The sequence below is a fragment of the Epinephelus moara genome, chromosome 16 (assembly GCF_006386435.1).
Source record: "Epinephelus moara isolate mb chromosome 16, YSFRI_EMoa_1.0, whole genome shotgun sequence".
In the NCBI taxonomy this organism is placed as follows: Eukaryota; Metazoa; Chordata; class Actinopteri; order Perciformes; family Serranidae; genus Epinephelus; species Epinephelus moara.
The window spans coordinates 4,550,172-4,574,128 of record NC_065521.1 but is presented as its reverse complement, the minus strand read 5'-3'; the positions used below and the strand labels follow the sequence as shown (position 1 = coordinate 4,574,128).

General features: G+C 40.5%; 2 protein-coding genes across 8 annotated transcripts in view; both read right to left on the bottom strand.

Annotated features, from left to right (window-relative positions):
• Positions 1-133: 133 nt before the first annotated feature.
• myt1a (myelin transcription factor 1a) overlaps positions 134-23,957 on the bottom strand; it is an 81,238-nt gene continuing 57,414 nt past the window's right edge. For 6 of the 7 annotated variants that reach the window (XM_050064584.1, XM_050064588.1, XM_050064583.1 and 3 more), the window contains 5 exons: positions 22,080-22,301; positions 21,878-21,969; positions 21,471-21,574; positions 5,623-5,766; positions 134-1,255 (listed from right to left, as the gene is read on the bottom strand). In XM_050064584.1, the coding sequence (XP_049920541.1) occupies positions 1,112-1,255; positions 5,623-5,766; positions 21,471-21,574; positions 21,878-21,969; positions 22,080-22,301 (706 nt within the window). In that variant the 3' untranslated portion in view covers positions 134-1,111. The remainder of the gene's footprint in view (positions 1,256-5,622; positions 5,767-21,470; positions 21,575-21,877; positions 21,970-22,079; positions 22,302-23,957) is intronic. The other variant, XM_050064587.1, reaches the window with a different exon arrangement.
• Positions 13,555-16,733, bottom strand: LOC126402532 (E3 SUMO-protein ligase ZBED1-like). Its single transcript, XM_050064629.1, has 2 exons — positions 14,917-16,733; positions 13,555-14,671 (listed from the first exon to the last, which is right to left on the bottom strand). Exons 1-2 carry the CDS (start codon positions 16,399-16,401, stop codon positions 14,207-14,209), a joined length of 1,950 nt encoding a protein of 649 aa, XP_049920586.1. The 5' UTR covers positions 16,402-16,733; the 3' UTR covers positions 13,555-14,206.

Below are 23,957 nucleotides of genomic sequence, written 5' to 3'. Positions count from 1 at the left end.
ATCAGGTTATGGGGTTGGGGGGGGCACAGCAACAAATAATTAACCAGAGTTTGTAACTTACAGTCCTACACCCCGAAATAATACAGCAAAATGTTGAAGTTTGAGTCAATACAAAAATACAACCAGTCTGGTCCACCTTTACTGTGGGTTAACCTTTATTTCAAGAGCAACTCAAAGACTAATCCATACACAGCCATTGTTAACACATAGACAATCCAAAATAAATATTCACCATCACTTTGTTCTTCATCACCAAGTAAATACCAAATATGTGCAGTTCAATATTCCCAGTATATTGCAATGTACTCAAAATAGTTTGTGAAAATAAAAAGGAAAATCATATAAACAGAAGCAACAAAACAAAAAAATCTTTAGAAAATTATTAAAAAACTTTCAGTTACAAAATATTTGCACTTAAAAAGATTCCAGTATTTTAAATAAATAATAAGATATATAAAACAATTCATAGTTGATATCTTAAAATATTTCCTCTTTGTTCAACAATGCAGAGGAAATTATTCCCTTATCTTGGTTACCCTTTAAAATCTTCTCAGGTAGCATTTTGAAATTAAAAAAAAAAAAAAAAAAAAAAAGTTAATAAATAGATAATGAATAATAAACAGGCCAACATAAAAAAATAATACAGAAGACATGAATGAATAATTTATTAAACCAACATTTGCAAAGGACTTATAGTTATACAGCAATAGTAAGAATGAATCTACAAACTAGTCCTGGAGGTGCAACATCACTACGCTCATATAGAATACTATCAACATCATTTTGTGGAGATGGGATATGTTCACTAACTAAGAGAATCTGCTCAGCTCAGGCTGTATACTGCACTCTGTGCCTGCCTCCGTGTATACCTGGAGATGCCTTTGCTCACAGTAACAGTTTAATTCCAGTGTGTTAGCACACACTTTACGTCCACACCCTTATCAGTTCACGCTCATACCATCAAAAAGCAACATGCAAACAGCAAACTAATGCAGAGAACAGATGACAGTTCCAAATGAGAGGAAGAATTACATACAGTATCTAAAGGGTTTGGAAAGAAAGAGTGGTGTTGTCACTGTGATGCCGCGCCCCCTGTCCTCCTCAAGTTCCGTCACACCTCGATGCCCTTCACTGCCTGGTTGATGGACTCAAGTAGAGCCCGATTCTCAGGGTTCTGGTAGCAGTCTTTATTGGTAAACATGTGGGTCAGGGTTTCCACATAGCTGTCAAAGTTCTGCTCTGACAGCGGCTCCTGCTGAACACACACAAGTTCGCAAGTCACAACTTGACAAAGTTTGAGTCAAGTCAGATAAGTCTTGAGTCTTTGAAGAATAAGCGTTGTACACTTCCACTTATTACTCACACATAGGGCTGGGCAATATGACTTAAACATAATATCATGATATTTTTAGGCTATATAGCAATACATGACACATACATTACAACAGGTGCCCACACAGTCATCTCTGACAGTTGGTAGATGTCTAACAACGGCTACATGAGAAGTGGGAGAGGGTCATAGTTTTACAGGTCACATGTAATTTACCTTTCTCTGTGTCTGTCTCTGTCTCTGTCTCTCTCTACATATATATATATACACACACACACATATAGATTCAGGTTACTATTAGGGTTAGGGTTGGGGTAAGGCATTTAGTTGTGATGGTTAACGTTTGGGCCAGGAAATGCATTATTTCAATGACTCAATGTTTAGGGGCAATAAAAAAAACAGTTAAGAACAACATATTAATACAAAATCATAGATATCAATTGTAAAAAAAAGAAATAAAAAAGGGCAGAGTGTGAGCTCAGAGGAGATGAACTCCAGTTTTTATGTGTTGTTGTGTTGGTTGTCTTTTGGGCTGTGACATGCACTGACATATTTTGCTGCTTCTATGGTGCTGACACTATTTTCTCCAAATAGTTGTTACTTTTCAGTCTGGTCAGAGAGTGTATCCAAATCTTGGAATTTACATTTTTGTAAAGAACTTTGTTCTGATGCCTCAGCAACACAAACTCAGCAGGGAGCCTTCGTTGCTGCTTGTTCTCTGAAGTAGGTTTAGTTTGTCTGGGCCTTTAGGGGAGGTGGGCCTAAAGACCAGCTGGCTAAGGGGACTCTACTCTGTGTTCTGCTGTTGGCAATGTAGAGCGCTGTAATGGTAGGAGTTAAGGTCACTTGTTTTTAGGTGTTTGTAGAATTTTATTGTTCTTTTTTTGTATCCTAATTAAAAAGGGAAATGGCTTAGTTCAGCTCAGCATTCATTTCTGGGGGTGTTTCTGTGGACTCTTGAGTATACTCTTGCAAATCTCAGAGTGTAGAACTTCAAGTCAATTATAAAAAGTTCTCCTACCCTTGTCTCTGAGATCATTAATGACCAGATTGAAATTTCCTGTTGAGCTAATTTTGAGTCCCAAATATTTTTTAGCTGTGTGTGTGTGTTCTATGTCAGTGGAGCCCAGTAGAAACCTGTTTGGGTTTCCCTGACACCGAGGTCATTTCTGGAACACCATAAATCTAGTCTTTTCCAGATTAATTAGGGCCCAGGTCTGACAGAAGTTTTGCAGATGATCTAGTTGCTGTTGTAATGCTTCCTTAGCTAACAATATTAGATCATCTGCAAAAGTAGGTATTTAATATCTGTGTCAGAAGGACTGAGACCAGGGATATCTGACTTCTGGACTTGTGGATCGAGCCTTCGCGGACTTCAGTTGTACGGAGTGTGACGTATGTACCATCATCACATAAAGTCTGCGAGGGCAGAGACTGCAAGCAGCTGATAGACAGCCCTCGAGACCGTTTTACTCGTTGCCGTGGAAACGTTCAACTGTCGCTGCTGTCATATTCATATATATGTCTTAAGAATAGTGCCTACTCATCTTGTTTGTGAATAAGGACAGGACTGAAACTCTAAAAATTGGGTATTACTTACATTAGAAACCTTCTTTTGTTGTTTTTCAGCCAATTATTTTTGCCTATTTCACTGCCTTATATTGCAGCCTGATAGGCTGCAATGATAAAAATGCATTTTCAGTCCCTCTACAGCCTAGTCTTATACATATCCCCGTATCATGATGTGGTTGAACAGTATTTCTGGCCTACACAATTCAAGAAGCATTTTAATAGACCTAACTATCAATAACTATTTTACACATTCATAAGTTTTTTCCCCCGGCATTTTAAAAACCCACATCACATCCGTGTGGCAATGAAATGTGGGTTATCTAATCAGTGAAGTCTGCTGAAGTCTGCACCCCAAACGGACTCTCTGGAAGTCTGCAGAGAGTCCACTTGAGGCCCCTTGTGGACTGGCTGAATTGTAGATTTGGAGCCCTAAGCACTCCTGGACTTCCCAGGAACGTGCTGGCAAAGTCCGCAAGTCTGCAAGTGCGTCGAACTCTGGACATTTGGGGTGAATCCAAATGAATCCAAACTCCTATATCAGTTTGTTCTCAGTCTCCAGTTGTTTTAATTATGATAGATTATTGAAATGCTTTTCATGTGATTTGTAGTTTATGTTCATGGTTCAACCTCCAGTTTTACATAAATTCTCATGTGAATCAGCATCATATCAGTTTGCTGCTGCAGAGCAGACCTGTCCCCTCAACTATAGAGGCTACATAATTTGTGTCTGACTATAAGGTTAATGTTTTCAGAGGAAAAAAATACAAGACAACAGCTTTCATTGAAGATCAGTCAGATATAGTCAGGGCTTCACATCTGTACAGATGTTATTTTAAGTATCCTCACATTTCACTGACCACAAATCTCTGTGATGCTAAATACTTCAATAATTAAAACAGTCCAATGTTAATATACAGTAGACTTTATAAATAAAATTGATTGATTGATTGATTGATTGATTGATTGATTGATTGATTGATTGTTAAGATGTGCCCCTAAATTTTCTGCTTGTGCCTCTAAAAGTTAGTCTGGAGCCCTGAGACGTAAGAGTGGATTCATCAGAACAAATGTTAAACAGGATGGGGCTGCAACTGTAGCCCTGTTTCACCCCTCTACTATTGCCGATTCTCACAGCACATTTAGTATTATTTGTGTATACTGTTCTAATTATATCATAGGTTTTTTCCTACTACACCTTTTTCAGTTAATTTCTGGAACAGTCCATTATGCCAATATGGTCTGTAGTTTGATTTTGTGGCATAAATCCAATCTGAATCTTGCTTAGGGCATTCTGTTGACTAAAGGCCCATTTATGCTCAACGTTAAATAAGGCTCTGCGTTCATTTTGTCCGTATTTCTGCACGTTTCCATAAAGCTTAAGGCTCATTTATGCTCCCTTTACATACGAAAATGTATTTCAAACGATGTTACCGTCACTGCCCACATACTTCCATGCGCCCTTTACGTTGGCATGGATGTTAATCATATGTTAACCAATATATCCACCAGGAGGCAGCCCAACATCAAAAGTTTATGACAACAACAAACTCAAAAACAAACATGGCGACTGTGGAGGAGATATTGATAATGTACCTCTTGCATAAAAGACAAAAAAAGGGGCAGCGTTGTAGGAGGCGGTGGTCGGTGAGGCCGTTGAATACATCGCGACTGGAGGACGGAGAATTCTTTTCTCTAGTACTGCCGATGAGAGAAATTGAATTGTTATTTCTTCTTCGTGTCTCACTAGAGCTACGTATCGGGTAGTTTCTGGGAGGGCGTGTCCTTTTCAAAAATGAAAGAGGCGTTGCTTTGTTGCCGGCCGTTTTCTCCGGTGTGTTAAATACACTTTAGAAAGGAGTGTCCCCAGACTATCAGAAGGCGGAGATCTCTGATTGTCTGGTGGCGAGACTACTGGCATGGCAGCTCTTAGCACAAAGAGGGTGAATTTTTGGTTCTGATTTTCTGTTGACCGTCATAAAATGCATCTTGGGACTTCAGTATGGATTTTATTCAACAAGTCACAGTTACCAGCCTACTAAGCCTCTTAGCGGCTTTTTTCATTGATAGTAGTTGTTACGTGCCCTATTGTTTAAATGGTACAAGGGCTTGCCATGGAGGGAGGGTCTAATCTTTTATAAAAACCTTGTTCGCTCACCGAGTAAGGGCTAACTGATTTCATCCTGTAAAACTGAGGACCAATGTTTTTATGAACCTGTCCCAGTTTTTTGTGTTTTACACACACGAGGACACAGCTGCATGTGAGCATGTGGGTAACAAGGTAAACAATCCTGCCCAGCAACACATCTAAGTTTAGCACATCTAAGTTTAGTTTTGCTTATTGGCACTAAACACAAACAGCTAAGGCTGAGGTGTATGTCATTGGTTTTGCAGGTATTTGGTCCTTTATCATTAACAGTGGGACCGGGATGGTGCTAAAAAGCAGAAAGCCAAGAGGTCACTACAATTCATCTGTCAGAGAATCTGTTTCACAGAATCCTAAATTACAACTTTGACCAGCCTTCCATCAGGCATTTCTATCAAGTCTACCACTGGATATCTCTTCTGTTCTTTTTCTCAGGACAGACAGAATGTAAACTGATAGGTCAGAAAGCTGATTAACTCCATTCAGGCTAAACTGATTATCCTATCTGTTAGAAGTAATTATTTCCTCCTAGTATGGCCTCTTTTAAAACAATGCAAAAGACATTGTATATACTCACCATGGCTGGCAAGCGGATGTTGGCCAGGCTGCGGATCAGGGCCTGACTCAGACCAGATAGCTCCAGGAACAAGGCCTCGTTCCTCTCCTCGATATGTTTGTTCTCCTCCTCCATGCTCTTCAGGTTCTTCTCCATGGAAGAGATCTGAAGCAGAGACAGACACAGAACACAGTCCTGAGGCAGAAACACAGAGAGCTTAACAATTCAACCAGTAATATACAGAATATTAAAGCTGCGAGCAGCGTTGGGTGGGACCTCGGCCTCAAGCCGTTTCGGGCTCCAGCTCACGTAGACAGTTAAAGACAAAAGTTTTAGACGACCCCTCTCCACTCTAGCTCACAGCTTGCTAAAACTTTCCCCTGGTGCTGTACTGTGAATGCAAGAGGATGATAAATCACTCAGTAGACCTCTGAACAATGTGTCCCCCTCACTTCTGAAATGATGGCTATGCCCCTGCTGTGTCCGTCACTGAGAGGGAGAGACAAGCTGTGTGAGAGCAGGCAGATGGAGGTGGCTTTGAAATGTCTCGAACTCCTCCCTTTAATTCCCAAACCGTGGGTCTAATCGTCAATCTGAGCATACCAGCAAAGATATGCACTCGTCCTGAACGCAGATATAAAGTTTTTTTGTTTGTGGATTCAAAAATGCAGATTTCTGATGTCTGGCTCACAGCTGACAATTTCTCCACATTTGCTCATCTTACTTTCAGAGGCAATAGCTCACTTCCTGTTGGGTTTAGGTCAGGGGTGTCTGTGAGTGATTTGTAGGTCTCAAAGAGACGAACAAGCCAGTTTTGGTTTGATCTTTCTACAACATTCGTATGGGTTGCAGTGGCCATTTTAAGGCAGATTGAGATGGTTTTAAAATGAACTCCTCCCTTTAATTCCCAAAACATGGTACCAATTGTCAATCTGAGCATACCAGCAGAGAGATACACTCGTCCCGAATGCAGACATATAGGTTTTTATGTTTATGGAGTCCAAAATTTCATCTTGATCGCTAGTGGAACAAGTCTAGGTCACAGCTGACAATTTCTCCACATTTGCTCATGTTAATTTCAGAGGCACTAGCTCATTTCCTGTTGGATTTAGGTCAGGTTTGTCAGTACATGATTTGTAGGTCTCGAGGAAACGAACAAGCCAGTTTTAGGTTGATCTTCCTACGACATTCCTACGGACCGCAGCAGCCATTTTAGTGTGTGTAGGTGACGTGAAGATTGTCAAGAGATTTTGAGACATGTCACCTTTAAGAGGGCATAAAATCCAAACCGTTCGAGTAATGACAAAGTTGTTCGGAGGATCTGTTTAGCAGGACTTGGCCTATCATGTTTGCATGTTTGAAGTCAATACAATAAACGGTGTAGGAGTAGATATTTTTTGAGAAACAGAATTTTTGAAAAATGACATCTTACTTTGAAAGGGCAAATAGCTCACTTCCTGTTGGATTTAGGTCAGGGGTGTCAGCGCGTGATTTGTAGGCCGAACACGCCAGTTTTGGTTTGATCTGTCTGCGACATTCCTACGGGCTGCAGTGGCCATTTTAGTGTGCCTAGGTGGCGTGAAAATTGTCAGGAGGTTTTGTAACACGTCACCTGTAAGAGCCCATAAAATCCAAACCGTTCGAGTAATGCAAAAGTTATACAGAAGATCTGTACGGTGTGGGAGAAGATGTTTTTTGAAGAAAGAGCGTTTTTGAGGCAAAATCTTACTTTGAAAGGGCAAATAGCTCACTTCCTGTTGGATTTAGGTCAGGGGTGTCAGCGCATGATTTGTAGGTCTAAATGAGTCATTCCTATGGGCCACAGCGGCCATTGTAGTATGTCTAGGTGGTGCTAGAGAGCCCATTTTGGCACTTTTGGGGTGAACTTTTTCATTTCATCAAATTTTTCACTGGTCCTGACAAGCGTGCCAATTTTGGTGAGTTTTTGAGCATGTTTAGGGGGTCAAATTGGGATTCAAAGAGACGGCAGAATAAAGAATAAAGAATTAAAGCTGCAAGCAGCGATAAATGGGACCTCGGGCTCTCACTCTCGGCCTCCAGCTCACATAGACAGTGCAAATTATTCGTAAGAGTCAAAATGTCGATAAAACAAGCAATGTCAAGAGAACGCAAGGTCATTTTTGGCAATAGGGGGACTTTATATTACAGCACATTACAATATGTATTTAATTTTCAACCGATGTATTAACTAAAATGTACCTGTGATATGTCAGCTATGGAAACAAAATGTCTTGTCCAAAACATCCACATTGAAATGAAATACACTGTCATGATTAAGTAATTATATAATGTTAACAGCAACATGGTGTCTGTCATACTGTTAAGAATTGGAGTGTTCCCCATGTACTGTAAAAAACAAAGGTCTGTGGTGACAGTACTCCTGCTTTGTTGTGTAACACATTGTGATGTAAGTACATGCATATATAAATACATAATATACATTTTAACAGGATAACAAATATTAACATGGACAAAACATGAATTATAAAGTAGAGTAAATCATAAAAGAAAACGATTTTTACAAAGACTAAAGTGGTGATTAAACAAAGGAGCTTGTAATTTTGGAGTGTAACATTTTCTCAAAGATGTGTATACTTTCCTGATGTAACAGCAGGCAGACACTAGTTAATTTCAGTGGAGAAACTGAGCAGGACTACATGTTTTTCATCGTGTACTGCTGCAGCACGGTTTTAGCTACAGATTTGATTCAGATTCTAAATGAGACAAAAGAGTTTGACCTGGAAATCTTGCATTTACATGTTTTTGCTATCAGGCATTTATTTAGGAAATTGTAGGAATGAGACACATGAGTTGGTCAGTTTGGTCAATGTTATCCTGTCAGGTGTGTGTGACCACACACACACACAGGCTTGTGTCTGTCAGAGTGAAGCCATTGTTATGCTAATTAATGACAGCATGCAGTTGAGTGAGAGGAAGGGGGAGAAGCCAAGAACTTGAAGATGGCTTTCAAATTTGTGGAACTAGTCCTTCCTGCTCCCAAACTGTGGGTCCGATCGCCAATCTGAAGATATCACCAGAGAGATACACTCGTTCCGAATGCAGACATATATAGCTTTCATGTTTGTAGAGTCAAAAAAGCGATCTTAGTTGCAAGTTTACAATGTCTAGCTCACAGCTGACACATTTTCTCATGTAAGTTTCAGAGGCACTAGCTCATTTCCTGTTAGATTTAGGTCAGTGGTGTCAATGAGTGATTTGTAGGTCTCGAGGAGACAAAGAAGCCAGTTTTAGTTTGATCTTTCTACATCATTCCTACAGGCAACAGCAGCCATTTTAGTGTGTGTAGGTGGCGCAAAAATTGTCAAGAGGTTTTGTGACATGCCACATTTAAGAGGCACAAACACATTTCCTGTTGGATTTAGGTCAGTGGTGTAAATGAGTGATTTGTAGGTCTTGAGGAAATGAAGAAGCCAGTTTTGATTTGACCTTTCTACAGCATTCTTACGGGCCGCAGCAGCCATTTTACTGTGTCTATGTGGTGCAAAAATTGAGGTTTTGTGACATTTCACCTTTAACAGGGCATAAAATCAAAACCGTTCAAGTAATGACAAAATTGTTCAGAGGAATTGTTTAGCAGGGCATGGTCTATCATGTGTGCATGTTTAAAGTCAATACAATAAACGGTGTAGGAGGAAATATTTTTTTAGTAAGAGAATTTTTGAAAAATGACATCTTACTTTGAAAGGGCAAATAGCTCACTTCCTGTTGGATTTAGGTCAGGGGTGTCAGCGCGTGATTTGTAGGCCGAACACGCCAGTTTTGGTTTGATCTGTCTGCGACATTCCTACGGGCTGCAGTGGCCAGTTTAGTGCACCTAGGTGGTGCTTGAGAGCCCATTTTGGCAATTTAGGGGTTAATAATGTGTATTTGCTGTTTCAAATGAAGATTCTGCGTGATTTGTAGGTCTTGATGAGACGAACAAGCCAGTTTTGGTTTTGTCTTTCTAGGACATTCGTACGGGTCGCAGCGGGCATTTTAATGTGTCAAGGTGGCGCGAAAATCATTGAGAGGTTTTGTGGGACATCACCTGTAAGAGGCCATAAAATCCACACCATTCCAGTAATGAGAAAGTTATACAGAAGATCTGATTAGGACAAGTTGATCTAACATGTGTGCAAGTTTGAAGCCGATACGATAAACGGTCTAGGAGAACATGATTTTTGAAGAAAAAGCGGTTTTGAGCCGAAATCTTACTTTGAAAGGGCAAATACCTCACTTCGTGCTGGGTTTAGGTCAGGGGTTTCAGTGCGTGATTTGTAGGTCTCAAAGAGACGAACAAGCCATTTTTGGTTTGATCTCTCTATGACATTCCTACAAGCAACAGCAGCAATTTTAGTGTGTCTAGGTGGCGCTAGAGAGCCCATTTTGGCAGTTTGAGAATTCATTACTTCATTTTCTAAAATTTGTCGCCAGTCCTGACATGCATGCCAATTTTGGTGAGTTCTGGAGCATGTTTAGGGGGTCAACTTAGTTTTTTCCACATCAATGGGCCCCCATGTCATGCAGTAGGTGCCCTTTTCTCCTTTTCACCCCTGCCCTACATCCTACATCCTAAGTCCACCACTGACAGAGAGAGACAAGTTGAACAGTAGGCAGATGGAGGTGGCTTTCAACTCCTCCATTGCATTCCCAAACCGTAAGTCCAATCGTCAATCTGAACATACCACAAGAGAGATAAACTCATTCCAAAGGCATATAGGTTTCATGTTTGTAGAGTCAAAAATGCGATCTTAGTTGCAAGTTTACAATGTCTAGCTCACAGCTGACACATTAGCTCATGTTATTTTCAGAGGCACTAGCTCATTTCCTGTTAGATTTAGGTCAGTGGTGTCAATGAGTGATTTGTAGGTCTCAAGGAGACAAAGAAGCCAGTTTTGGTTTGATCTTTCTACATCATTCCTACAGGCAGCAGCAGCCATTTTAATGTGTGTAGGTGGCGCAAAAATTGTCAAGAGGTAATGTTACCTTCAAGAGGGCATAAAATCCAAACTGTTCGAGTAATCACAAAGTTGTTCAGAGGAATTGTTTAGCAGGACTTGGCCTGTCATGTGTGCAAATTTGAAGGTGTTGTACGGTGTAGGAGGAAATATTTTTTTAGTAAGAGAATTTTTGAAAAATTACATCTTACTTTGAAAGGGCAAATAGCTCACTTCCTGTTGGATTCAGGTCAGGGGTTGTGCCACGTGATTTGTAGGTCTTGATGAGACGAACAAGCCAGTTTCGGTTTTGTCTTTCTAGGACATTCGTATGGGTTGCAGCGGACATTTTAGTGTGTCTAGGTGGCGCGAAAATTGTCAGGAGGTTTTGTAAGACATCACCTGTAAGATGCCATAAAATCCAAACCATTCGAGTAATGAAAAAGTTATACAGACGATCTGATTAGGATGAGTTGATCTGTCATGTGTGCGAGTTTGAAGCCCATACGATAAACGGTGTAGGAGGAGATGATTTTTGAAGAAATTTTGAAAAAGAGCATTTTTGAGGCGAAATCTTACGTTGAAAGGGAAATAGCACACTTCCTTTTGGGTTTAGGTCAGAGGTGTCAGCGCGTGATTTGTAGGTCTCGATGAGATGAACAAGCCAGTTTTGGTTTGATCTTTCTACGTCATTCCTACAAGCCGCAGCGGGCATTTTAGTGTGCCTAAACTGCTAGGTGGCGCTAGAGAGACCATTTTGGCACTTTTCGGATTAATTTTTTCATTTCATAAAACTTTTCACCAGTCCTGACATGCATGCCCATTTTGGTGAGTTTCTGAGCATGTTTAGGGGGTCAAATTCCAGCTCAAAGAGACGGCGGAAGAAAGAATAATAATTAAAGCTGCAAGCAGCGTTGGTCGGGACCTCGCACTCGCGCCCGTTTCGGCCTCCAGCTTATGTCGTCATTGTGAATTATTTAGAAATATCAAACATATTGCCACAAACATCAGAAAATCCTTACAGAGCTGAACGTTTTGATGTTTGAATGCTTTCTGTAGCTGTAGGTATGTAGAAGTGATGTCACAATATGCAAATTACATGAGTGAATTTACTCCAATCAGATTCCTCTTCCTTTATTTTGAAGATGAGATGACAAAAACAACACAAAACGAAAGAAATCTACTGTGTAAATATGTTCAAAATGCTGTTTTACTGAGATTTATGAAATCCAATATGGCCGCTGCCTAGTGACAACACAATATGCAAATTAGATGAGTTAATTTACTCCCATGACAAACTTTGGGTCATGATGAAAAGTTTTCTCATTTACAGTATGCCTTTATCTCTCACCACTTTCAAGCCACAGCCTTTTGAAATGTTGAAATGAAAATGGAATATTTTCCTCAATAAACTCTGGCACCTAAAGGGTTAAAATGGACATTCTGCCCCTGTCATGTCTGCATGTAAGATATAGACACGCACACACATCATGTTTCTGTGAGTTTGTCTGTGACAGTTGTTGCCATGGTAAATAAGTGCACCTGGCAGAAAAGCAGAGAGAGACAGACAGAACACAGAGAAGATACCTCTTTCAGTGGAGATTTAACAAGTTCTTCCCATTCCCAAACCGTTGGTCCAATCATCAAAATAATGTGATGGTGAGACAGATAAAATTATACAGAAGATCTGTTTAGCAGCAGTTGAGCTGGCATGTGTGTGTGTTTGATACGATAAACAGTGTAGGAGATGTTTTTTGAAGAAGAGCACGTTTGAGGCAAAATCTTACTTTGAAAGGGCAAATAGCTCACTTCCTGTTGGATTTAGGTCATGGGTGTCAGCGCGTGATTTGTAAGTCAAACACACCAGTTTTGGTTTGATATTTCTACAACATTCCTACGGGCTGCAGTGGCCATTTTATTGCACCTAGGTGGCGCTAGAGAGCCCATTTTGGCACTTTAGGGGTTAATAATGTGTATTTGCTGTTTCAAATGAAGATTCTGCTGCTGTAATCTGTCCTTTAAAGATTGTGAGACACACACACACAGAGGACTGTGTGTGCGTATCTGTGTGTGCAGCCGTTGTCATGGCGATTAATGACTTGCCTGCACCTGAGGGGCACACAGAGAGCTCATGAGAGAGCAGATCAGCAAAGGCTGTTTAATATCGAACAAGTTCTTCCCATTCTCAAACCGTTGGTCCAATCATCAAAATAAAGTGATGGTGAGAGAGATCCACTTCTTGTGAACGCACGTGTCATGTTTTATATGTGTAGAGTCAAAAATGTGATCACACGAGCGAGTTACAAATGTGTTGCACCTCAGCTGTTTTCCATAAATTTCTCCTCTCAGTTTACATGGGAGTGAATGAGAAAAAAATTGGCGCTCCCTTCGCTTTGGAGCCACTCAGCAAAAATGTGTACGTGTGAGAGATTCCATGTCAACATATCTGTGATCAGGACAAATTTTCCTATGTTTTTTGGTATAAATTGTGTATGTATGTGTATGTATGTGCATGTACATAAAAATTGTGGCCATGGCAGCCAGTTAAAGACAAAAGTTTTAGACGATTTGTAGAGCCCTCTCCATTCTAGCTCACAGCATTCCGTGTAATACACACCCATTATAAACTGTCAATTTCTCCACATTTGCATAAACGCAGCAAAAACAATAGGGTCCTCGCTAGGGGTGGGAATCTTTGGGCACCTCACAATTCGATTACGATTACGATTCAGGGGCTACGATTCGATTATAAAACGATTATAGATGCATCTTTAATTTATGTATATTGATGCACTTTTTCACAACACACATTTCTTTTTGTCTCACTGAATAAGCATTCAACACTTGCAATTTTTAAAAACAGTGCATTTGTAATAAGAAACAGTTGAATTCATTTCCATTATATTTTATTGAACATATAAACGGAAATACGTGCAAACTGGAAAGTTACAACTTGGTCGTACGGAACCAAAGGTAACAACAGGTATCTAGTTACAACTTGGTCGTACGGAACCAAAGGTAACAACAGGTATCTTAAATCACAAGATTCCTTATAAACATTTAAGTAAAAATGTTAACAAAATTGCAATACAGTTATCAATATAACCATTGACAAAAAAATAATAATTGCTATACCAAAATAAATGGCAGCATTTTGTAGAAAAAAAAAACATTCTGTTTTGGCTGTTCAACATAAAATAAAATAAAATAAAATAAAATAAAAGAGCACAAAAACACTGCAATTAATTACAAATGTGTACTTCAGTACCAGCAGCTCAAAAAAAGTGCTTTGCTGCTTTTTAAGTTTTGTAAACATGAAAAGGTTTTCCCTGAGTTACAAATAAAATACTCATTCTGTATCAGCAGCTCAACAGTACATTCAATCTTCAGCAAAATAAAAAGGCTGTCCTGAGTTACATAAATGTATAATTCTGTACCTACAGCTCAATTGTATTTTCAAACTATAACAAAAAAATGTGGCCCCTACTTACAAAAATATGAACTTGACTTCAGACTAAATACTTGGCACAGAATCCCTTTGACAAAACATAAAAATTCCTTTTAAAAGTGCATTCAACAGGCCATTGCTACAAAAACTCAAAAAACAGGCCACAATAAAATCTCTATGCAGGTCAATTCAGATGTGCTTAGCTAATGAGTGTTGTGCAAATTTGCAAGTTCTTGTGTAAGAACAAGACTTGATCGACATGCTCAGATAATAGTGTGCTGCGCTGTGCAGTGACAATATCTCCTGCAGTCGAAAAAACTCGTTCTGCAGCAACACTGGTACCTGGAATACATAGGTACCTCTTGGCGAGCCTGGAAATAAGAGGAAAATGTACCTCATTCTGACCCCACCAGTCAAGAGGGTCCTCAGAGAGACGGAGAGGTGGAGCACTACAGTACTTGTTAACTTCTTCCTGAGCCCTGGCATAGGCAGACCTGGGCTGTCGCACTCGAGCCTCACTGAAGTTCTGCCCCAGCAGATTCTCCAGCAGGGAAGATGACAAAGTCATTCTTTTGGGAGCTCTGTGTTCCTCCTCCCCCTCAGTGTTTGGGGGGTCCTCTTCCCTCGCAGCAGGGGTTTGTTCCTCGTCCTCTCGCTCATCTTGCTGTAGGTAAACACACAATGAGAAGAACATGTGAACAAAAAAGGTTCAAATGTTTATATCACAACTTCACTAACTTACTTCAACTCACATTTGACCAAAATGTTAAATAAAAAATCTTGGATTATGAAATCTATTTGTATAAATGTAAAACTTTATAAAAAAAATTGTGTATATTGTACAAAATAAATAATTAAACATCATAAGCACAGAGTAACATTTTACAGAAAATAAAATTGCAGAATTACCTCTAGTTGGGAGGCAGCCTCAGCCACTCTGCCATAGGCCTCCTCTCTTTCCTCCTCTGACAGGAAGGGCAGGCCTTTAAACCGAGGGTCGAGAGCAGCAGCTGTGTGAAGAATTTGCTTCTCCTGCTCGCTGCGGTATCTCTTGCCGAGGTCCTCGTGTATGGCCTGCTTTATCTCCTTGACCTGTGTAGACACCCCAGTACTGTCCTTTGTCTCATCAAGGAGTTTAGCTTGCAAAGGAGCAACCAGAGAAATAGTGGGGCTGCTCTCCTCTGACATGACAGACGTTGCATCCTTCATGGGCTTGAGGGCTGCGATGACATCCTCTGCATTGGTGACATCAGTCTCACTGAGAGTGCAGAGGTCTGACTCTGCTCTTCTCACCAGAGGGGAGAGGAGTGTGGCGGTGATCGCAGGCTGTTGCTCCAAAAACCTGCTCACCATCTCATATGCACTGTTCCACCTAGTGCTGCAGTCAATTTTCAGTTTGTGCCTTGGAATATTAAGCAGCTTCTGGTTCTCTTCAAGCTGGTGTTTGGTGATGGTGCTGCGGTGGAAAAAAGTTGCAATATGTCTTATTCTCCCCAGCAACCTTGCTACACTCAGCAACTTCAGGGCACGCTGAGAGGCAAGGTTTAGCGTGTGTGCATAGCATTTCAGATGGACGAAGTGACCCAGCTCAGCAGCGACAACCATATTCGCGGCGTTATCTGTAACCAAAACAATGTCTTTCTTGTCGATTTTCCATTCATTCATGGCACTGCTTAACAGCTCAGCCACATTAGCACCTGTGTGTCTTTCATTCATTGCTCTTGTATGGAGCACATGTGACCTTAGCTTCCAATCATCGGTGATAAATTGCGCAGTTAGCGTAACAAATGATTCCGTGGCGACAGACGTCCACGCATCACATGTAACTGCGATCCTACCTGCCTTCAACAGCGAGGCCATGACTTCTGTTTTGGTTTGGTTGTAGAGTGTTGGGATGGCCGTGTCGGTGAAATATCGTCGGGATGGGATGGTGTATCTGGGCTCCAATGTATGCAGCAGTGCTCGAAATCCCTGATTTTCCACGACGGAATAAGGACGCAAATCCTTGGCAATAAATGCCGCTATGGCCTTCGTAATTCGCTTCGCCTTTTCCAATGTGGGTGGCAGCTTTCTAATTGCTTCCTCGATTGTTCTCTGGTCGGTAGCGCCACTCGTAGCTGCAGCAACAACAGCCTGCCGCCTCCCTGACTCCTCCGTCGGGTGGGATCTAGTTACATGGCTTCTCATGCTTGTTGTGTTGCCAAAATATTTTATTTTAGCACGACACAGCTTACATATAACGTGGCTCTTGTCCAGTTCGCTTCCGCCGTCGACGTTGTAGAAGCCGAAGTGTTTCCACACGTCTGCTTTTAAATTAGAAGGAGCTGTTAGGATCTCACGGCGAGGTGGGTAGCGGTCAGCCATGTTTTTTTTCCTCTGTGTGCGTGTTGGCATGCCCGCTCCAGGTGCGCATCCCAAAGTGTCCCGGAGATGACGCGTACCGCGCTTCTTAGTTCCGCATTATTCAGAACCTTCTGTATTACTCTAATTAACAGATTTAAATAATCGAAATTTGGACGTTTGTGAATCGATTCAGATTCGTCCACGTCCGAATCGCGATGCATCTAAGAATCGGAAATTTCCCCCACCCCTAGTCCTCGCCGAAGGCTCACGAAGACAGTGTGAATTAGCCTATTTGTAAGAGTCGCAATGTTGATAAAACAAGCAATGTCAATAGAACGCAAGGTCATTTTTGGCAATGAACCCATGACTTGGGAGTAGAACTTTGGTGGCTTCTGAAAATCAAACTACTGACGACATCAATCAATCAATCAATCAATCAATCAATCAATCAATTAATTTTACGTATAAAGCCCAACATCACAAATCACAATTTGCCTCACACGGCTTTACAGCATACAACATCCCTCTGTCCTTAGGACCCTCGCAGCAGATAAGGAAAAGCTACCTTTAACAGGGGGAAAAAAATGGTAGAAACCTCAGGAAGAGCAACTGAGGCGGGATCCCTCTTCCAGGACTACAGACGTGCAATAGATGACGTACAGAACAGATCAACATAATACATTAACGGTAATCTGTATGACACAATGAGACAGAGACAGAGAGAGATGCAGGACAGACGATAATGTTAATAGCTTACAACAACATTAATGAAAGTAATAATATTATAATTATAATTCTGGCTACTGTGGTACAATATGTTGAAAGTATATATTAATATCTGATAGTATACATATGTGACAATAATCATATGCGTATAATAACAGTAGAAGTATGACTAATGATAACAGCAGCAGCAGGAGACATCTGGCAGGAACACAGCAGCAGCACAAGCACACATGTCACACTATGCAGGCACCGCTGTGAGTTAACCTGCGAGACAGTGGAGCACAAAGGCTCTGGAGAAGAGGCCGAGTTAGTGACATGCAGTACGGCGGAGTTCTGCTGCTGTAATCTGTCCTTTAAAGATTGTAACCACACACACACACACACACACACACACACAGGCTTGTGTCTGTCAGAGTGAAGCCATTGTTATGCTAATTAATGACTGCATGTAGTTAGGTGAGAGCCCAAACCCAGATGGGTTTAAAATTTCTCAAATTAGTCCTTCCTCTTCCCAAACCGTGGGTCCGATCGTCAATCTGAAGATATCACCAGCAGTGTTAATTTTGTCAACTAAAACTTAAACGAAAACTTTTCGTTGACGACCCTTTATTCCGTGACTAATTTGTGACGAGAACGTAAATTTAATAAGCACTGACAACAAAAACTAAAACGAAATCTCTGTTCATTATGAACTGACGAGTAAAAATGTGACGAAAAAGCTGATGCTGGCCGGCCGGACAATCTGGATTACAACCATCCTCAATGCCTTGATTGTTTTTTTTTTTTAACCAATTAATTATCTAAACTCAAATTCAAACTCTCAGTCTATCTTTCTGATTGGATGACCTCCCCCCGCCCTCCGTTTGGTGGGGGTGCACGTCCAGTTTTGCCACACAGAAGCCTTGGCTCCACAGCGGGAAGCCGGGAACAACAACGCCTGTAAAACTCTGTAAAAGTACACCAAAGCATACATTTTCATTTCCAAATATTTATTTGAAAACAAAACCATTCATACTGTCAATAAAAAAACATTTGTTAATAATAAAAAACGAATGTAATCTCAACAGTGACCACGCCAGCCGGCGGGACTGTGGCTGAACCGCTTCCAGTGTTCATTCATTCATTTAATCGCGTGTTCAGTGTGTGTGCGTGTGCGTGTGTGTGTGTGTGTGTGTGTGTTAGTATGTCAAAGAGGAGGAGTATCAATAAAAAAAAAGTTTCCACTAATTATTTCGGTGCTTATTTCTTTTATTCTTAAGTTTTTTTTAAATTAAAATGCGTAATATAGCCAACAATATTATAGACCAGAAGTTAATCTAATTTATTATTGTAGAATGTATTTAGAAAATCACCACTTTCAACCGACAAATAGTGTTAATTAATTGACATGAGACATTGGAGAGACATTGGAGTCCTATTCTATAGTCTATATTTTATCATAACTTCTCGGAAATTACTCAAAAATGCATTTTTTGTGTGCTTCTGAGCACACCGGCAGCATAAACAATGAAGTTACATATGATGCTGTCTGGCAGACCGTTGCGGCCCTTGGAGGGGCACTGTAATCCTGGCGGTCCTAGTGTTAACAAACACTGAATTAAAATGGGCATATGATTAAATGTGTTGGCTAGGTTTCGATGCCCTTGTAAGAAAATACTAAATTAAAATGGGCATAACAGTTAAGCTGTTATGATCTTCTTTTGATGTCTTAAGAGGATTGGAGCTTTATTCTTGCAGGTTGTCAGTCATTTGTTGTACAAATATACAGAAAATAAACCTGAACCTGTGAAAGACATGATCATAGGCGTTTCTAGCCCATTTAGCCCCCTAAATTGAATCCCAGCACCCCTAAAATTTGAGAGATTTTTTTTTTCATTTTTTTTTTTACTGTATGTCCTTTTTTAACAAGCTAGAAAAGTGTCAAAACCATACAGTACTTGGTTGAAACGTAATATTTTAACAAAAATGGCTTGCCTCAAAAATGGTTTGATCCACCCCATCCCTCCCACCTTTCAACAACCCAGGCTCTGAGCGCTCTATCTGCACAGAGCAATGCGCTGCCTTCCAGAGTGGGTGATATGCAGTAGTGGTGTAAGTACCTGGCTTAAACCAGGATATGTGGCACATTTCTTAACTTCTACCACTCAGTACCAACACATTATTATCATTACCAGTCCTCATTTTTGCTGCATTTAATTGTAGGTCACTGTTAATGTTGTTAGGTAGCAGTTAGCTGACGTTTTTTCTAGCTAGGAAACGTTACAGGTGGTCAGTACCACTGTCCTCTGTTTGAACTGGAATGAGAGAAGCTAGCTGTTGTGTCATGTGCATGTGTTAATATTAAAGCCAAGGTGCTACTGACTAGCTAACTGACTGGATGCCCATTAACATTATAACTCCTACTGTGTGTATTTATTATTATTATTTTGTAGATTTCAAGCACTTTTCTTTTTTGAAGTGTATTTTTATTTATGTATTTGTATTATATAATACAGACAAGAAGGACAAAGGCAGAGACAAACATTGAAAAAGTCAATTACTGTTAATGTGTTAATGTTACATGTTGTGCATTGCATTTCAAATAAAAGTCCAAAAAATAAGTCCAAGGTCCATTTTTGGTATTTTTGGTACTCACTGTAGGGGGCTGGTTTACTCCAGAAACATACACACTGTTTATGTGTATGTTGAGGAGCTGCTGTATCAAAATGAGTTATCCTCCCCCAGAAATTAGGGTTACAATATGTTTCTTTTATGATTCCAATCCATTCCTCTTTTGCTGTGGCTCAGCATTTAAATAACCTTCATCAGATTTGATGGTTTAGTCACAGACTTTCCCAAAAAGTGTTGTGCTTTACTTTCACAAATGTGGGAATAAAATTGAGTTAAAATGTACAAAACAGTAAAATTTATCTTGCCTGGCCGGGCAGTTCTCTGGGTGCTCAGCACCCCTAAACCTCTGATCCTAGAATCGCCTCTGGACATGATTATGTATTGCACTTTTTCTAACAAGCCTTAGACATTCATTTTTATTATACAAGAGTAGTATGGTACATTCTTAGTTTAAATTACTAAACACATAGTTAAATGTATGCTTACAATGGAGTTTTTACTACCATGACAAACATCCTTTTGCAAAATCTATTACAGTATAACAAAACTGTCAAATTACGTCAAAAGACTAGAATGAAACTAAAACTAAAACTGATTTGCACTGACTAAATTTTAACTAAAACAAAACAAAACTAAACTAAAAGACTAAAATGTGACTTTAACTAAATCCAGTCTTTGGTGAGTGACTAAGACTGAAATGAAATTAAAAATTCTTGTCAAAATTAACACTGATCACCAGATAGATACACTCGTTCTGAACGCAGACATATATAGCTTTTATGTGTGTTGAGTCAAAAATGTGACCTTAGTCGCAATTTAAAGATGTGTTGGCCCTCATCTTTTCTTCCAAAGATCATCATGAGACTTTGTGTCCTGCACCTTTGAGCGCTTATAAAATCCAAACCGTTCGAGTAATGACAAAGTCATTCACAAGTTTTGTTCACAGGGGGTAGAGCTGTCATGTGTGCGAGTTTGAAGCCGATACGATAAACGGTGTAGGAGGAAATATTTTCCTTCAGCCGAGGTCCCTAATAAAGAATAATAAACACAGCAAAAACAATCAGCCTTCAGCTGGGGTCCCTAATAATAGCAGTGTATGGGGAAAATGTTTTGGGCTGCGGTTTATGGGTGAAGGGGTTAGAGTCTGTAAGTAGCAGCAAAACAGACTTGCTGCACCATATCCAGCTCTACTAAGGGGCTGTATACATGCCATGTTTTTTTGTGCCCTCAAATTAATTTTTTCAATGGAGATGTGTGGCAGGTGCTCTCAAACAGCAGAACAACGCTGTCGCGGTGCACATGCATTCCCGAGTGCCTAGTTTTCAGGGTGCGACAGCTGCGCCCTGAGATATACAGTTCAACTTTTGGAACGCAGCAGCACACACTGCATGTCACGTGATGAGGAACAACCGATCACAGCCAACAGATATCTTTCCCTTCTTCCATAAATATCAGTCTGTGATAAATATGAAGAAGTTCATCATTTTAGTGCAAGGCTACACAGAGCTTTACATCTGTCCCACAAACAATATTTTTGGCCTAATACACACTTACAAATGTGGCATGTGTATGGTCCTTTATGCATTCATGAAGCTGGTCTGTGCAGCATCCATCTCCATAATTTTCTCTACACTCAGTTGTCTCTGATAAATTTTGAACCAACATCCAACAGCCTCCCACCACATGGCAGTGTCTCCTCCTAGATGTACTTTAAAACATACTGGGTATCACTCTCATCCTCATCCTGCTGGCAGCGCTGCAGTGAACTGAGCAGCTGAGCTCACCTGTGTGTGCAGGTTCATCATGTCAGCCTCCATCTCTGAGTTGGACTCGCTCAGCTCGTTGATCTCCTTGTTGAGCTGCTTGATGTCCTCATCGTTGTCCAGCACTGAGCAAGAGCCACAACACACAGTTAGCAAACAACTGCCAAACCTACCTACTGCATCTGTCACACATTTCTCTCACAGTCATTCTTTGTTTTCCCCAGAGGGGTGCTGTATGTCGTGACAACAAGTCAGTTTGTTGTTGTTGTTTGCTGTTTGATTTTGTTGTTGTCCCTGACAAACCTGAGGGGCTTTTTATGTTTTCATGTCTCCATGTCCATGTGTATTAGTAGTAACAGTAGCAGTCAGGGTTGGTGAGACATGTGAGAGACATACTATAAAGCAGAAGGTAATAAACTGTCTCTTACCATCACTGGCTCTAAACTTTGCAGTGATATACTCATCTCCAGGAAATTTGGCTCTCTTCTTGTTGGCCAACGCTCTGGGGCAGCCTGACAGACTGAGAGGAGCAGCTTATCACCATTACATTTCAACACAGCTTTTTATGTACATAACCCCCCCCCCCCCCCCATGGCTCTGTGTGCTGAAACTCTCACATATTGAGGGTACCTGCGGTGTGTCAGGAAGCTGCCATTAGCGTGGCCAGAACCGTCGCAGCCTGGCGTCGGGCAAGTCGGACCCTCAGTCTTGAAGGCCTTCCAGGAGAAGGGAGTGCCATTGAGAAGACCTTCCTTCTGCCGGCGTGCTGCCAGCGGACAGCCATAGGCACTGCGGTGGGTGGCGTATTTCCCACTGATGTGGCCCAGACTGTCGCAGCCAGGAACTGGACACCTGGAGAAAGACAGAAAGCACCATCTGACAGGTTCCACTCTCACTCATGGAGAGGTGTCAAGAGGCTAGCACAAGATTGACACATCAATTTGAATGTGATGTTTTAGTGTCAGAATTATATATATATATAAAAAAAATACGCACTGATGAAGAAAAATTCACCAGGTCTGCATTTGGCTACCACTTCTATATTCTGATCACTAAAATTAGCTAGGAAATAAAGTGGATATATTGGTATATATATTGGTATCAGTTATCGGTCAAATGAGTTGTTAAATATCGGCATATTGAATGCTGTCAAAAAATGCATCATGCATCTCTAATTCTTTCATTTATATCATTTCTTTTACCAGGAATATTACCATTGAGATTACAAATCTATTTTATAAAGAGCCCTCGCCAAAACAGCAACAAACAAGTTTCACACAGGAGGACAAACAACAGAATAAAAACAAAAACAGTGGGAGATAATAAAGTGTACACTGGGTGGCTCTACGGGTACATTTTATAGTACATAGTAAACATTTCTGACATACATGAAAAGGCTCAAAACTGTGTCCCCTTCTAAAACTGATTTTCAGGCCCATACAGATTATTGATGGTGCTTGTAAAACTCAGAATGTTGTCACTGTCTCTTCCACCTCCTTGTGCATATGTGTGACAATCATGTGTAAATGGCCATGTGTCTCACATTTAGTTGATTGACTTTTCCAACAAACAAACAAAATATTTACACATTTACACAAAAAGTTGTCTGAGAGCTAAAATGTCTGAATTTTTTTCACTCAAATTATATAAAACAAAACTAATACACTGACCTTGCTTAAAATATTGAAAAGCATGATTCATTTTATGTATTATTTATTACATAAATAAAAAAAACTTACTTCAGTGTTTTTACCGGGCTGTGTGAAATGAATGAAGAGTAAACTATTTTACTCTGCCATTTCCTTTTGCGTGAATTTCACCTCCTCACATTTCCTATTTTCTCAGCAGCACAAATCTGCCTTTGATCTTTTTTCCATTTTTCCTACTCCAATTATTTATAGAATTATACAGAACTACATGAAACTTACAGCCTGAAAATAGACTGATACAACAGTCTTAATCTGTGCCATATACTAAAGGAAAGTATGTGTGATTGTATGAACCAACGTTTAAACAAGATGTAAGATGGGAATTTCTTTGTCTTTTGGATTGGCTCAGAGGTAAAGTGGGTTGCCCACCAATCGGAAGATCAGCGGTTCGATCCCTGGCTTCTCCAGTTTGCATGGGTACGTCCCAAGTCTCTTAATTTTATACTGCTAACTCCTAACTCCTTACTTGAACAGGAAGTCATTCGAGGTCCGCCATCTTTAAGGCCATCTTATTCCTGCCAGTAAGGAGTTAGCGTTAGGAGTTAGGAGGGATCTGTTAGGTGCGATGAGTAATGTTAGGTGCGATGAGTAAGGTAACACGAGAGGTTCCTAACAGGAAGTCTTTTTCAGCTTGAGGCTGATGTATAAATACCCGCCCAATACATCTGGCTCATTTGAACGAGATGGCGGAGAAACAGCACAAGTGTACCCGTTACATGCATTCTTTGCAATGAAACGCTGTAATTCACATGCCTACGTGACTACAAAGAGTAACGTTAATGATATTTCGTGCAAGACT